Source organism: Oncorhynchus tshawytscha, linkage group LG12 (genome assembly GCF_018296145.1).
Source record: "Oncorhynchus tshawytscha isolate Ot180627B linkage group LG12, Otsh_v2.0, whole genome shotgun sequence".
Classification (NCBI taxonomy): Eukaryota; Metazoa; Chordata; class Actinopteri; order Salmoniformes; family Salmonidae; genus Oncorhynchus; species Oncorhynchus tshawytscha.
Window position 1 is genome coordinate 31,238,097 of NC_056440.1, and position 16,901 is coordinate 31,254,997.

Genomic DNA, 16,901 nt, shown 5'->3' on the forward strand with positions numbered 1-16,901 from the left:
GACTAACAGTTGGAATCACTGCCAAGTTTGATTATAACATGTATTGACTCAGGAATATAAATACTTATCTAATCAAGGTATATTAGTGTTTTATTTTTCATATTTTTCCATAATATTTTTCTTCCACCTAGATATGACTATTTTGTATAGATCGTTGACAAAAAATGATAATTCCATCCATTTTAATCCCACTTTGTAACAACAACATTTTGAAAAGGTCAAGAAGTGTGAACACTTTCTGAAGGCACTGTATGAATGTCCCTTGTTAATATATTCTCTGGATTTGGTCTAAAAAGCAAAATTATTTCATTTATTATTGATGAACATTGGAAAAATACAACAGACATAATCCTAACTCAGATCCATCCAATTCATAATTCTTTCAGTTTAGCACGGTCTGTTTATCTTGTTCCATGGAATGCCCAAAGTGGATAAATTAGTCTTTCCTTCTCCTGCACCGTTTGACACAAAAAGAAAGACAATCCCAGCAATACAAAGTGCCCCGAAAACATATCCACCTCAATCACGAGCCAAGAAACTGCTGCAGCCTTGAGTCCTTGATGCCCAACCGGTACGTTTAAAAGTTTCAGAATTAAGCTTTGTCCCACTCTCCACCAGTGTTTTGCCTAGTCTCTGGGAGGGTTGGGAGAGTTCATACCAGGCCAGTGGTGCAGAGAAGGAACGACAGTAAGAGGAATGTCAGGGTGTTTGAGGGGAGTGAGGTATCAGCGCTTCTTGAGGGCCACCCCGTTGGAATGGGGAGGGAACTTTGGCAGGCAGGGCTCCTCAGCCCCAGCATCGTGGGAGAAGACAGAGTCCTCGCCAGAGGAACAGGTGGAGCTGCGAGTGTCAGGGTAGCTGGGGGAATACTGGTCCAGAGGCACAGACAGCTCCAAGTACTCCTGCAAACACACACAGATGGGATTTATGAGAGAGGATTGGACACACTGGCCAGAACACAGTCATATATCTGTCTTTGGATATCATCCATTTCACACCCACATACAGACAAGTGGCTTAAATATCAAGTAAACACAACATTTTAACATTTAGCATTTGGTCCTGACAGTAATACAAGGATGTGAGTTTATCACCTTTGTTGACTCTGTGTGAACTGCTGAGGCGTGCTCAATGTGGAGACTCACCTGGTTGGACGTCATGGCCAGGGTGCGGTCCAGGTCTTCCACCAGCTGTTTGAACGTGGGCCGGTGAGAGGGAACGGCATGCCAGCAGTCCCTCATCATCATGTATCTGGGAGGGAGGAGGAGAAATGGAGAGGGAGAGTAAGAGAGCCCTAATTCTGCTGCTGGCTTGCCTGTCTTTTTTATTATCAGAGATCAATGTCTTTGCAGCAGCTGCATCCCTGTGCTCTGGGATAAACCCATAGCATCCATTCTAATGATAGAACGCTGAGGAAGGAGGCTTACAGTTCATGAGTGCAGGTAGAGGGCTTGTCCATGCGGTGGCCCTCCTTCAGCAGCTTGAACAGCTCTTCTACAGGGACCCCCGGGTACGGTGAGCCCCCCAGGGTGAAGATCTCCCACAGCAGCACCCCGAAAGACCATCTGCAGATACAGACGGACAGGACAAGCCCCATCAGTCAACACACAGGTCATATCATACAAGCCACGGGTATCTGGCCAACTTCTGCCCATTCCAAATATGGTAAATGTGTATTTCGGCCATACTCACACATCACTTTGGTGCGTGTATATCCTGTCAAATAGAGCTTCTGGGGCCATCCACTTGACTGGTAAACGACCCTATGAGTTAAATGCTAGTGTAAATTGGCAAATTGACACAGGAGATGGAATAAGGTCAGGGGAAGCAATTTTCACATTGATTGGCATGGCTGAGGTAGGGAATTAGTAGCATACTGACATTGGTGGTCTTCTTATAGTAATCAATATGGTGGATATCTCTGGCCAGGCCAAAATCTGCGATCTTCATCACATTGTCCTCTGTCACCAGCACGTTGCGGGCAGCAAGGTCTCGATGGATACACTGTACACAGACACACATAAGAACAAGGTCCAGGCGTCCTGGTACATTCACTGCATCTTTACTGGGTACTCTATACTCAACTGTGCTGATGTAGGTAGAGTCGGATCCTGATGTTACCTTCTTAGAGGACAGGTACTCCATGCCGCGGGCCACCTGGTAGGCACAGGACACCAGGTCTTTGATAGACATGTTCTCTATGGGCACCTGGTCAGGGTTGTAGCAGTACTCCATGCCTGGTGGCCGCCGAGCTCTCAGGTACTCCCGGAGGTTTCCCTTGGAGGCATACTCCACAATAACATAGAGAGGGCCTGGGGAGGGAGACACGGGTGCACTCACTCCTCAACGCCACTGGAGGTAGTGACATTTGAAATACCTTTTATGGTGACACCTAACGCAACAAGACAGACTGACAGGAGCACACCATCTTTGCTGTCAGAGAACAGCATTTCCAGCGGTGAGGAGGGATGTCACTGAGCGATGGAGGGGTCATGGTGAGAGAGTTAAGCTCTGAATTATAACCAACAGCTGTATCTTTCTCCTTACATGCCAATGAGTGCGAAGAGTAATGGTGTATTCTGGACAGCTATTTTGTGGTCAGGGAAAAACACCATTACAAATCAAGGCATTAAGAATTTACAAGCTGTAACTAAAGAACAAGAAAAAGAAACCAAATGTCTGTTAACACTTGTATGCCGTGTGAAGAAAAAAAAAAATTCTCCATCACCATCTATAGTAAGTAAATGCAAAGACTTAAACATTTTGCCAAAGATGAAAGTTTGTATGTCAAACAGGTCTGGGTAATAAGGTGTGAAATGCTAACAGATTCCTACAATAACATACTGGAACTTCTCAAGGGACCAGACAGGACAAAGAGCAGCCTCCTGTGTTCTGCTACATGATATTTAGAACAGAGAGCTTTCCAATGTTCACAGCAGGGTCAGAGAAGGCTAATGTTCCTCCCCAGCAGAACACAGCTCATGGTGCCAGGGCTTGTCAGTCAAGATTTGAAAGATATGGCAACCCTGGCAGCAGCTGTGGTCATCTCAAACTGAGAGCTCGGAAGTTGGTGTCAGAATCCCCTTACTCATACCATTACACACATTTCTGCATGCTGATATGATCATGCTGTGCTTTTTGTGGTCTTGTTAAACAACTGAACAACGCACTGGTCTAAAAACACATTCCCAAAACACTCACTCCTCTCTCCAAACCGAAACATGTTTTCAGCCTTTCTGAATGAAGGATTTGAAGGGAGTGTAAAAGTGTGAGACTTACCATCCTGGGTACAGGCTCCCAGCAAATTAATTATGTTCTTGTGCTTCCCAATGATCTTCATCATCTCCATCTCGGAGATCAGATCTGACAGGTCTTTCTCTGTAGCATCAGCTGAGGGGAGGGAAAAAATGAGACAGAAATTAGACTCATTACAACAAATCACCCAACCCTGAACTCTATGATTGGCAAATCAAAAAGAGTTATCTTGTAAAACATCCCAGTTGTGTACAGCGCAAAGCACACTGCTTTGCAAAATGATTTCAAAGTAAATTTACATACCCTATTTAAAAATGCTTCAAAAGGCACCAACTGTAGGGCAAAGTCTTTCAGAGGGACATGCAGGTAGGGGGGGGGATGAAGGCAGCACTCTCTGGGGGGAGGCACTTAAAAAGTACCAAGCAATAAATGGATATTTTCCTACATCCCCACTCTTCACAGTTTTATGAACCCTGTCATATATCCAAACCCAGGGGTTCTCATAAATGTTTACTCTGGTCTCCCATTTGCACAGTGGCCAGGAGCCAGTGGCAGATGCCTCTTATGTCTGTGCATCACAGCACTAAGTAGAACTCTCCTCCCATCCTGTAATAGCAGTTGTGGTTTTCTGCTCAATTCTGTACTCCTTGCATTTGAAATAACTTCCCAACATGCAGTATCGGCAACCCAGCCATGTGCCTAAATCACAGGTTTGATATGGTTTATGAGAGAAAAAAAACTTGACTTACATTTGAGCATCTTGACGGCCACTTTGGTGACCCTGTTTGGCTTCTCTTTGTCCATCCCTAAAGCCTCTCCCATCACCACCTGGCCAAAGCAGCCTTCTCCCAGGGGCTTCCCAAGCACCAGTCTAAGTGGGTCACAGGGATAGGAAAAAAACAACAAATATGAGATGATTGAAACAGACAGGCAATGCTCCCATTCAAAGGAGTGTGATGTTATGTCTGTATTTAATAGGTGTGTTCCAGTCATCTGTGTACCGGTCTCTGGGCAGCTCCCAGCGTGGGTCCTGGGGCAGCTCGTACTCAGACACCCCAGACAGCATAGGAGAGCCGCTGGACGAGAGGCGGGAGGGGCGCACCAACATCACCCCGGAGTGGAGGGAGGAGCTAGAGTCCACTGACACCTGTAATACAGAAGCCTGCCGTTACTCTCTCATAGTGGAGCCAGGGAAGGAACAACAGAGACAGACAGACAGAAGGATATCCAGTGTGTGGACAGAAAATTATGTTAACCCTTCAAAATGTTACTTAAATAAGTCTGATGACACAAAATGTAACAACTAAAACTACTTGAATCCCATTGGAAGCAGATAGCAGGATGAGACGAACACCTGCCCTCTACTCATACCAACCTGACTCACCTCATGGGCTCTTTGAGGAACCAGAAACTCGAGGAATTAAGGTTTTTTATTTTCACAAGATAATGAACACTTCCATTTGATAAGAACAAGTGATAGGAATACATTAAAAAAAAACTATTAAGATACCATAAAGATTACACTAAATGGGATGAGAAAGCAGAAAAGGTATAAAGATGTCAAACCCCCTATCTACTTTCTGTTACCTGTCTGCGCAGGGGGATGCTTTTAGCCAGCTTGTGGACAGCCAGCTGACTGTTGAAGTCACTTTTCTTGGACGAGGTGCGCATCTTGATGATGATGGCAACAGCCACCATGACAGCAATGAGGAAGAAGCCCACGCAGTAGATCAGCACTTCCAGGTAGGTTTGGTTGGGTGGTGGGGAGCGGGGGACTGCTGGATGAGGGCAACGCGATGGGGGACAATAGGTCAGCCACACAGGGTCATAACACACAACAACAGAGGTCCATGCATTCTCAAATATCAATCGCACTTTCACAACAGGCATGTAACAAAAACACTGAACACACACACACACACACACACACACACAAACACCACCCTGATACATTCACTAAGACCACTCAGCTGACATGTACAGAAAAACAGAGCCCTTAACACCACTGGCACAGAGAGCGGAGCACAAACTCCTATTGTGGCACCATAACCACTTCTTTCAGGCATAGGGTTTCACTCCACATTCTTTGCCAGTTTGACCAGCAGCCATAGTCTCTAGTGGCAGAGAATGGCCAAGTCCTCTTGAGCTGGGACAAACCCAAATAATACAGAGCCTTGTGCAAACGGATGAGCATTAACACGGATGTACATTAAGTTCAATCTTAGCTTCCTGAAAACCATTTTATTTTAATGTATTTATTTGTGTGTGCAAAGGCTCGGTTATTCAGGACAACGCGTGTTAACATCACAGACAAAAACCATGCCACTCCACACTAATACAAATCTTTCAAACATACACTCATTCATAAATGTAATATATATATATATATATATGTTATAAATAGAATGTGTTCAGTAGTTTAACTTAAGCTAATTATTTATTTAAAGTAAATGTCCCATTCTGACTTCCTTAGAGCACATAAAATGGTGGTTGTGCATAAAAGCCCAGTTTGGTTTTAAAATGGCGGCTTGTGTGGTGATTGTTGGTACAAACAATTGTCATTATGATTCCCTTGTAATTTAGACATGACAAAATTTGACAGTCTCTCTCACTCTGAGGATCAAAACTACCTATGTACTGAAGACACAAAAGATAGATTAAACATTTTAATTATCTCAAAAATTTTTACAATATGGTTTAAAATTAACATATTGGATGTTTCTTTTTACCTCGCTTTCAGAAAAACACCAGAATGACACAAACACCAGGAACACAAGTGAGCTGTCCTTGTGTCTTGAGGCTGAATGACAAGCAGCTTGATAATTGGACAAATGCCTATTCCAACCCAGAAGAATGAGCCGTCCACTACAGTGAGCCAATTATCAAAGCTAGCCTTAAGAGCAGGCTTTGTCCTCACAGCAGGAAATGACATCAGGGATATATGTCATTTGTAGTGCTTGTCAGAAAACCTCAGCCTCACACAGAATCAAATGTAAACACCAAATTGAAACCAGAATGGGAGAGACAAGTTGGAGTGAAACACCAACAGTACTGCCAAACAACCCCTTCTGAATGGAAACTTCATCTTAAGGCAGTCAAGTAGAAGTGCATTGTAAAGGTACCCGTTAACCATTTGAAACAATGTGGAAAGCTGACAAATGATTATGAAATTGGCAGAGGAAATGGTCATTTATGTATTTTTTTTTTGTTGAGGGTATGAAACACCTAAACTTTCTGATTCAGGAGTTGTCAGTTGAGGTAGATTTTATGGGTCAGATGGGTTGTTTGGCATTCTGTGATTTCTGGGAATCATTTCTCAACATGGACCATCCCATCCCATCCAGAAAGGTTGGATGAGCATGGAACCATGCTGACAGGGGAAGGGAGAAGGTTAGTATCACAACTTGGCCTGGCTTCCACACACATCCACATTGCTCACTGAAGTAGGGTCTACAGAGACCATATTCAGATAAATGTGGGCAGTGGATGGTCAAGCCAAAGTGTAGAGGAGGGAGGGGAAGGAGATCAGAGGAGAGAACCATTGATACCTTTAAAAACGATCAACCATGCAGAGTGATGAGAGAACCCGATAGAATTGCCCGCCAAGCAGGTATACTCCCCAGCATCATCAAAAGACACATTCCTCAGTTGGAGGATTTCCATTTCCTTGTCCGTGGTGTTAAGGCCAGCAGTCTAGAAAAGAACAATGGAAGCAGACCCAACAAGAGGCCCAGAGGAAGAATGGAGGCATGAGTAAAAGATTCTGAAAGGGAAAGACTTCTGGTAGAGGAGGGGACAGGACAGAGGGTGGGTGGGGTGTTCATACTCCCCTCAGTCCAACACCATCCCCCCCAAGAGTAAAAACCCATATCTGCCCTCCAGTCAGTTAGTGGAGGAGCTCGTTAGGTAGAGACCGCACCGCAGCACTGAACCCTTCACTGGACCATCACCATTTGAGAAGGAGCAGGGACGGACATCCCATACCCTAAAGACTCATCTCTGCATGCAAGAGATGGGCTACATGGAAAACCCCTCAGCAGAGCACACTCAGCAGAGCACACACACTCAGGGTAGCGGCAGGGTAGCCTAGTGGTTAGAGCGTTGTACTAGTAACCGGAAGGTGACAAGGTACAAATCTGTTGTTCTGCCCCTGAACAGGCTGTTAACCCACTGTTCTTAGGCCGTCATTGAAAATAAGAATTTGTTCTTAAACTGACTTGCCTAGTTAAATAAAGGTATAACATTTAAAAAAAAAAGTGTTTACTCAAGGCCACACACACACACTTCACCATACAACAAATCCACGAGACAAACAGCAGGAGCTCAGGGAAAGGCTGAGTAAGACAGCTGAAAAGTAGGGGGGGGACAAGGCAGTAATAAGAGAGAGGCAGTCAGAGATCTGAGCAGAAGACTTTGAAGGGCGAGGGAGTGAAAGTAACAGCAGTGGATGGCAGGAGAGGCCCTTATTAGGAGGGCACGGGAGAGGCATGGGGCAGGAAAGAGAAAGCAGTCCAACATAAAGCAAGACTAAACACATTCAACCGCTCTGCTGGGAATTTTCCATAGTGTAATTTACAGTCAGGAGCACTGAGGCGGGATAGAAGGAGGGAGGGAGCGAGGGAGGAGAGAAACAGCTGAGGTCATCCCTAAACAAGTCCCTAGGTCTCCAGGTGGCCCTAGCAGCCCCTGGCTGAGGATCTCTCTATGTGCTGCTGCTGCGTGGGACGGTTACCTTGGGCCTCATGCCTGACGATGGTCAGCCAGGCCGACTGATTGGCCTCTCCTATATAATTGGACACTTTACATATATACTCCCCGCTCTCCTCCTCAGTGACATTGTAGAGGGTCAACACCTGAGTGTCCGAGCTATTAACCCCAGAGTGCTGGAAACAAAAACATGTCATGTGTAACAACAAATCAAGATGAGGTTGTAACAAATGTCTCTGTTGAATGAGATCACAATCATTTGTTAGCATCGACTTTCCCCTCTCAAGCATAGACTTTTACAAGCCACAGAAAACTACTTATATAGAGGGATAAAATTTACATTTTAGTCATTTAGTAGACACTTATCCAGAGTGACTTACAGAAGCAATTAAGGTGCCTTGCTTAAGGGCACACCGACAGATTTTTCACTAAATCGGCTTGGGGATTAGAACCAGAGACCTTTTGGTTACAGGCCCAACGCTCTTAACTGCTAGGCTACCTACCTGCCACATCCTCAAAGAGGGATACTATTTGCCATCCTTTGCCAGACAGTCTTGAAGGGTTATAATAGACATGATGCAACAGGAAATAAAAATGATACAAACTACTCAACAAAAACATGCGCTTAAGACTGTACTACACAATTTCATTGAATTCTAATACGGTTTGGCTGTATTACTACACAGTTGTATGTCTGCATTTCCCCAAGCATAACTTAGGGTGTCATCTCTTACTTAATGGAGGTTTTCACATTTAGTTCCTGACTGAACAGAACAAACACAGCTATGTTGTGTCCAGTGTCGACTGGTGGTGGACCCAGTCAGTGCGCTAAGAGCCCCTACCTTGAGGACGCGGACGTAGGGTAAGCCATCAGGGCCAACGCGACTCCCATTGACCTCGATGTGCTTCAGCCACTGGATGTGAGGCTGGGGGTCACTGAACACCTTACACTCAAACGCCACATCACTGCCCACCACCGCAGTGAGATTGGCTGGCAGTCCGGCCTGCAGGATGGGTCTGTGTGGGGAACGCTCTGCAACGGATACACACAGACGCATGACAATCACATTAAAATACGAACATTAATACCAAAAAAGACACACAGCGATAACATACAAAGAAACACCTTAAATCACATACGAAGACACGTCAAAGACATAGTCGTGGAGAATCCTAGCGGTCAGCGCAACAGAAATACCTTGGTAAAAGCCACCATGGATTATCATTGGAAAACAACAGCAAATGATTAGGCTATGTTTTGAGTTCATTCCAGTAATGAATAAGCATTGAGGCATGGCTGATCTGGAAAAGTAAAAGACAACAGGAGGAGGACAGCTCTGTCAGTCTGGCCTTGGTAGAGGTTGATCTCAGGCCAGGTTACAGGGTTACCCAGATCTCATGTCCTTTCACTACTTACAGACGGTAATTTCACAGCCAGGGAAATAGCAGTTCCCCCAACTACTCTGCCGCCTGTATAATTGCTGCCATTTTTCCCAAATTACTGGAAACACAAGCTTGCAGACAAGTTTCGAGCCATTGCCCTGAGAGAGAAATGTTCTCCGGGTGCCATTTTGATGACTGATAACTTGCCAAACCATACTAATGAGCCCAGCATCTGGCAGGGAAACAAAATGTTCAGGCTTCATTTGCTTTCCTGATACAGAGATGAGTGTGGCGCTTTGCACACATTTTGTAGAATTACTCTGTCTGCAAAATGATCTCACAGTTGACCGAGGTTGGGGAGTGAAGTCACGCCAACACAGGCCCTGGCCGCAAATATCCCAGGAGACACCACTGTCTGTGGAGGTGGAGCTTTGATTTATGGAACCAATGGAGCATGAGTAAGTCACAGGGCAGGTCCAGGATGAAATAATAATTGCACCTTTTCAGACAGCTTCATTGGCAGGGCCACAACGTAAACAAGGTTAATACAACAACAAAAAATGCTAATTTGACAACAGTTCAGACCATATGACCCTCTCCTTGGAAAAAGGGCACACCATTACTTTGATTACTAGGGCCGAGTGTTGTAAACCATTAGCGATATTGAACCAACAACACACTTAAGCTACATAAATATCCAATTGATGATTAAACCAGGTGAATGGATTAGCAAGGAATTTCCCCGATAGAAATGACCCGGAGAGGAAAGAGACTTACCAACAACATCCAGCTGGTAAGTGTGGTTGATGCTTCCATGTTTGTTTTCAACTACACAGGTGTAGTTCCCCTTGTCAGATGGCACCACAGACTCCATGATGATGGTCCACATGTGTTCTCGAACCTACAAATTGGAGAAGAGAAAAGGTAAAATATTTAGTCAGAGGAGGACGTATTGAATGCACTTCCAGGTGACAGCTGGTCCAACCGAAGCACTGAGACTTAACTAGATCCCCAAAGACCCAGACTTTCACAAAACTTCCTGTAACACCTACTATAAAACACTTTACTGAGACACTTGTGTCTAGATTATTAAAAAAAGATGGTCAAGCCAGCCTGATACAACACTACTCATTCATAAGTTCATTTCTGGAATTATTATTTTCTTTGACATTGGGGTGTACATAACCTCTCAAGAGCACATTTCATTTGTCATGCTGCTAGTTAGTTATTTGTACAAAATGGGGAAAAATGTACGAGTTCAATGGTGTGTAATGAAATGCAGATCAAACCAAAATGACTTGTATTTATTTTAACACCCATGGGAAGGAGGAGGAACTTGCTATCAGGAGACTATTTCCCATGTCATATAAAACTATATTGTGCTCCATTGCTTGAGGCACAGTACATTAATGCACTCTTGGAAACGTATTGGAGCGGGGAAAAGGTTTTCTTAGTGGTTACATGACTTGTCACAACCTGCTCCGGGAAAAACTGTAGTTGACTATGACCAGGTTACATCCTATGCACATCTAAGGCTAAATCCTGTTCTCTATATTCCAAGTTATTACTTTTCTTCCATATATCTGACCAAGACCGGCAGTGTGTGATTAAACTAAGAAACCTCTCAGGCAATGGCGACATCAAACATGCGTACACAGAGCCTGCGTTAAGGTTTCCCTCATTTAGCTTAAATGAGCTGGGGTTCCACAGCTGCTTTTGGCCAGATGTGTTGTGCTTGGGTTAATACATGTGGTCTGTGTTATTCCCCCTGCCTGCCCTCTCCATACATTAAGACTATATAAACAATGGAGCTGTGGTCATAAAACCAAAGCGGGGGGTGGGGGTGGGGGTTTGGGCGGCGAGCCTCGTTCATAGACGTCCCCAGCTGCCCATCTAGACCTTTGCACCTTGACTGAAAAAACATCAGCCAGATGGTAAAGTGTGCTGCGTGGCGGAGTGAAGGCAGCTGAAAGGAAACTCTTTAATGTGTCCCAGGAGGAGGGGGGCTGCCGAGGACATGGCTGGACAACACCTTGATGGGAAGAGCAGATGCACAGGACCCTAGACTCCTACAACATCCCAGCACATCCTACATGAGGCTGACACAAGCCAACACACTCACCTTCGTCCGCACCACGGCACGGATATGGTCAACTTTAAAAGCCAAGCGCACAGTATACACATGCTATCTGCCCCAAGGAAAAGAAAAGGGAACAGACTCATCACCACCACGCCCATTATTGTGAAATGTTTACCCCGTCTCACTTCCTCTGTGACAGTGAGCTGTCCTGTCCTGCTCCCCAGCACTGAGATGGGGGAGAGCTGCAGGATTTATTCCGTCTCCTCATTATAAACAAATTTCCTTTGAGAAGTTGGTTTTGCTATACGCAGAGAAATCTGGACTGAAAACAAATGCTGTAAACAGCAGATATCCAGATATGTTAAATGAGGACAGCCAGGCGTATTCTGCCTCCAGGGCTAAAATTGCCATCCTCGAGGCATGCTTTTTTGTGGCACAATCATCCCGTTGTGGCATTGGATTTCACTTTGCATTGTTCCCTAGTCAGGTGCGACATGCCTCTAATGCTGGGGGTGGGGGTTGGTGATTTAACAGTGACAAGATCACCATCACACCTGCACTCATGTTCAGGGAGTTTGGGGATATTCAATTAGGATAATACAGTATGGTCTCTAGCCATCCAGTACCAAGAGGTGAATACAGGGAGGGGGTTTACCTTGAAGCCCCCGATGCGCTGATCCCTCTTGAATTCCTTGCTGTTCTTGAACCACTTGAGTGTTGGGGTGGGGTTTCCACTGGCCTGGCAGCGGAACTTGACCGTCTTACTGGCTGGGACAGCATGCAGCTTTTTCTCCATCTTCTCGGGCTGAGCCCACTGAGGGGCCATTGCTGAGGAACAATGAGGAGAACGAGAGAACACTTAAAACACCTATTCTGACAGAAGAATTGACAACAATTGTGTGTGCAGGTAGATTCCATCTGGCTTAGGAGAGTTCTATACAACGATCCACAAAAACAGTACAAGTCAAGTGACAATTTCCAGTTTTGCTTAAAAACATACAAAACTCCAGTATAGGATTGCCTAGTCTCTTGGGGCCCAAGGTCGTTGTCAGGGGTGCCCGCCACGCTAGCTGCTTACTTCCCTGTGGGCACATGGCGTTCACCAGACGGCAGTAGCCAGCTGACCACGCCTGACTGGCTTTATAACGCAGAGTAGACAAACAGTAATCAGGGGACGTCTGGAATGTACTGAGTTTAGTCACCAGTGTGACATTCCTTACTCAAGTGTAAACAGCAGTGTGGGGTGCTACTGGCCCTCTGAATCACAACTGTGAACAAATCACTCTTATATGAACAGCAAATGCCTAATAGGTGAATCACATATGAAATGTAACAGGAAACAGGGCTGTCATGTTAAGTTCAGGGCATTAACCTCAACAGGAGCAGAATAGGGTCCAAGCCCAGACCTGGTCTACCATTCCAGTGACAGGTGGTAGGACTAGGAGGATCAGACACTTACGTAAAAGCTTTTGACTGCTAGACATCTTTGCCTCCTCTGAGGAAGACTCATCCTCCTCGTCTTCATCTTCAGAGGATGCCAGGATATCAACTGGTGAATAGGCAGATAGGACAATATATGTCATTTGACTTGGGCTTAGCTGCATTACCACGTACCTTGAATTGTTTCTCTCTACAGGACCAGTGATTTGAGCCCTCAGTGGTAGCTTTGACCTTACCTGTGACATTGACAGAGAAGTAAGAGCTGTGGTTGCCAAAGGTGACGCAGGTGTACAGGCCAGAGTCAGCCGGCTCCACCCCCTCGATCTCCAGCTGGCCGTCTCGTAAGCGTGTGTGCTCCCCGTCCACCACCACTGCATGGTCCTTGGTCCAATTGACTGACTCGGTTTTACAGCTCAGCTCCAGTCGGTCCCCAGGGTAAAGGGTGTAGCGCTCTGCTTGGATTTCCACAGGTGGCACAGGGATGACTAGGGTACAAACAGGGAAAGGAGTGAGGGCCTGATCACTGACAACGATAAGACTATAGGGAGGAGGTCAGAGACCTGGCAGTGTGGTGCCTGGACAACAACCTCTTCCTCAATCTTGTTAAGACAAGACAAAGGAGCGGATTTTGGACTACAGGAAACAGAGGGCAGAGCACGCCCCCATTCACATTAACGGGGCTGTAGCGGAGCGGGTTGAGAGCTTCCAGTTCCTCGGTGTCCACATCACTAAGGATCTATCATGGTCCACACACACCAACACAGTCGTGAAGAGGGCACGTCAACGCCTCTTCTCCCTCAGGAGGTTGAAAAGATTTGGAATGGGCCCTCAGATCATCAAAATGTTCTACAGCTGCAGCATTGAGAGAATCTTGACTGGCTGCATCACCGCTTAGTATGGCAAGCTTGACATCCGACCGCAAGGCGCTACAGAGGGTAGTTCGTACAGCCCAGTACATCACTGGGGCAGAGCTCCCTGCCATACAGGATCTCTATACCAGGCAGTGTCAGAGGAAGGCCCAAACATTTTTCAAAAGACCCTAGTCACCCAAGCCACAGACTGTTCTCCCCGTTACCAAACGGCAAACAGTACCAATGCACAAAATCTGGACCCAACAGGACCCTGAACAGTTTCTACCCCCAAGCCATAAGACTGCTAAATAGCTAATAAACGGCTACCCGGACTACCTGTATTGATCTTTTTTTGCACCGACTACGCAGACACACACTGACGCCACACACACACACACACACACACACACACACACACACACACACACACACAATTATCTATCCTGTTGCTTAGTCACTTTACCCCTACCTACATGTACAGTACATAGCTACCTCAACAACCTTGTACCTCTGCACATCGACTCAGTACTGGTACTCCTTGTGTACATAGCCATGTTGTTATGTTCTACTCCCTGTACATAGCCATGTTGTTATGTTCTACTCCCTGTACATAGCCATGTTGTTATGTTCTACTCCCTGTACATAGCCATGTTGTTATGTTCTACTCCCTGTACATAGCCATGTTGTTATGTTCTACTCCCTGTACATAGCCATGTTGTTATGTTCTACTCCCTGTACATAGCCATGTTGTTATGTTCTACTCCCTGTACATAGCCATGTTGTTATGTTCTACTCCCTGTACATAGCCATGTTGTTATGTTCTACTCCCTGTACATAGCCATGTTGTTATGTTCTACTCCCTGTACATAGCCATGTTGTTATGTTCTACTCCCTGTACATAGCCATGTTGTTATGTTCTACTCCTGTACATAGCCATGTTGTTATGTTCTACTCCCTGTACATAGCCATGTTATGTTCTACTCCTGTACATAGCCATGTTGTTATGTTCTACTCCCTGTACATAGCCATGTTATGTTCTACTCCTGTACATAGCCATGTTATGTTCTACTCCCTGTACATAGCCATGTTGTTATGTTCTACTCCCTGTACATAGCCATGTTGTTATGTTCTACTCCCTGTACATAGCCATGTTATGTTCTACTCCCTGTACATAGCCATGTTGTTATGTTCTACTCCCTGTACATAGCCATGTTGTTATGTTCTACTCCCTGTATATAGCCATGTTATGTTCTACTCCCTGTACATAGCCATGTTATGTTCTACTCCCTGTACATAGCCATGTTATGTTCTACTCCCTGTACATAGCCATGTTGTTATGTTCTACTCCCTGTATATAGCCATGTTATGTTCTACTCCCTGTACATAGCCATGTTATGTTCTACTCCCTGTACATAGCCATGTTATGTTCTACTCCCTGTACATAGCCATGTTATGTTCTACTCCCTGTACATAGCCATGTTATGTTCTACTCCCTGTACATAGCCATGTTATGTTCTACTCCCTGTACATAGCCATGTTGTTATGTTCTACTCCCTGTACATAGCCATGTTATGTTCTACTCCCTGTATATAGCCATGTTGTTATGTTCTACTCCCTGTACATAGCCATGTTATGTTCTACTCCCTGTATATAGCCATGTTATGTTCTACTCCCTGTATATAGCCATGTTATGTTCTACTCCCTGTATATAGCCATGTTATGTTCTACTCCCTGTATATAGCCATGTTAATCTTACTTGTTATTCAGTATGTATTTATTCCTTGTGTCACTGTTTCTATTGTTTATCTTATCTTTATCCCTACATTGTTGGAAAAGGACCAGTAAGTAAGCATTCTACTGTTATTCTACACCGATTGTTGTCCTACAACTACAAAGCATGTGACAAATAAAATTAGATTGAGGGCTGAGTATCTTCCAGTACAATAGTATACATAAAAAAATGCAGGCAAGGTCCAACTAACACAATAGCTTAATCACTGGGCAAATAGTAAATCCACAGACAGACTCAATTGTTCATATGATACTGGGAGATGCATATCAACATTTATGTAATAGTATACAGCAGGAGACAGCATATAGTATCCACAACAACCAGTCTTGAGGAAATGTATTGAAGAAAAAGGTGCATAAATCAAAAGTGCAAAAAACTCAACCTAAAATCTGCAACATGTCTGACATTCGGTAAATGTCCAAAAAGCTCATATACTGTAATGCAACCAGTAGTCTAAATGTTGTGCCCAGCTACATGAGAAAGGAATGACAAAGACAAGGGAGCAGCTCTTTCCTCGATGTCCCTGAAAGAACCACCGTCCACATTCACGGGCAGCTTATTGAATCTAGGCTCTTGTTTGCGTTTGCAGAGCTGAAAATCGAGCTACAGCCTCGTACCTTCTTCACCCAATCCCTGCCTATCCTCTCCCTTAAATTAAATCTCACCCCGAATTAGTCAAGGGCCAAATTGTGAGGCTGGCAAGGAGCTCCTCGCGAGAGGAAGGTGGAATTAGATTTGAGGAATGGGGAGGAGGACGGCGACACAGAGATAGACACCTGAGCCCCTGTTCTCTACGACTACATCGTCGACCAGGGGGAGGGGGTAACCCAATTATGTTGACACACTGTCCATCACAACGGTGTTGGCTGTCTGGTTACAAAAGCACACAGCGTCACAAGCTAAACTTGCCTGGGAGTCTTGCTCTTTACGGGGAGATTTGTAGAGTAGACACTGGAAAAGCATTAGAGGACAAAGTGGTCTGAATCCTAGCTGTAGGCTGCGGACTGGGCGATACAGTGAAAAAGCCATCTTTGCCATTTCCAGATGGTATTGTCTGTCACAAACACTGTGGCCCAAATACATGATCTGCATCCTTTGCCATTCTCATTGCTCCTCTGTCACAACTATCTGCGCATCTCACGTACCTACGGTGGGGCAAAAAAGTATTTAGTCAGCCACCAATTGTGCAAGTTCTCCCACTTAAAAAGATGAGAGGCCTGTAATTTTCATCATAGGTACACTTCAACTATGACAGACAAAATGAGAAAAAAAATCCAGATATCACATTGTAGGATTTTTAATGAATTTATTTGCAAATTATGGTGGAAAATAAGTATTTGGTCAATAACAAAAGTTTCTCAATTCTTTGTCATATACCCTTTGTTGGCAATGA

The 16,901-nt window shown here is 44.9% G+C and overlaps 1 protein-coding gene across 7 annotated transcripts in view; it reads right to left on the reverse strand.

Moving 5' to 3' along the window:
* Window positions 1-273: 273 nt before the first annotated feature.
* Window positions 274-16,901, reverse strand: part of fgfr1a (fibroblast growth factor receptor 1a) — a 42,349-nt gene continuing 25,721 nt past the window's right edge. For 2 of the 7 annotated variants that reach the window (XM_024438827.2, XM_024438828.2), the window contains exons 3-18: window positions 13,102-13,350; window positions 12,885-12,974; window positions 12,081-12,253; window positions 10,123-10,246; window positions 8,805-8,995; window positions 7,988-8,138; window positions 4,837-5,033; window positions 4,257-4,402; window positions 4,005-4,126; window positions 3,280-3,390; window positions 2,086-2,312; window positions 1,882-2,004; window positions 1,693-1,763; window positions 1,428-1,565; window positions 1,146-1,251; window positions 274-902 (exon numbers count right to left, since the gene is read on the reverse strand). In XM_024438827.2, coding sequence (XP_024294595.1) covers window positions 726-902; window positions 1,146-1,251; window positions 1,428-1,565; window positions 1,693-1,763; window positions 1,882-2,004; window positions 2,086-2,312; window positions 3,280-3,390; window positions 4,005-4,126; window positions 4,257-4,402; window positions 4,837-5,033; window positions 7,988-8,138; window positions 8,805-8,995; window positions 10,123-10,246; window positions 12,081-12,253; window positions 12,885-12,974; window positions 13,102-13,350 — 2,396 coding nt within the window. In that variant the 3' untranslated portion in view covers window positions 274-725. Of the gene's footprint in view, window positions 903-1,145; window positions 1,252-1,427; window positions 1,566-1,692; window positions 1,764-1,881; window positions 2,005-2,085; window positions 2,313-3,279; window positions 3,391-4,004; window positions 4,127-4,256; window positions 4,403-4,836; window positions 5,034-6,803; window positions 6,949-7,987; window positions 8,139-8,804; window positions 8,996-10,122; window positions 10,247-12,080; window positions 12,254-12,884; window positions 12,975-13,101; window positions 13,351-16,901 lie in introns of all 7 variants that reach the window. The other 5 variants (XM_024438830.2, XM_024438832.2, XM_024438831.2 and 2 more) reach the window with 5 other exon arrangements.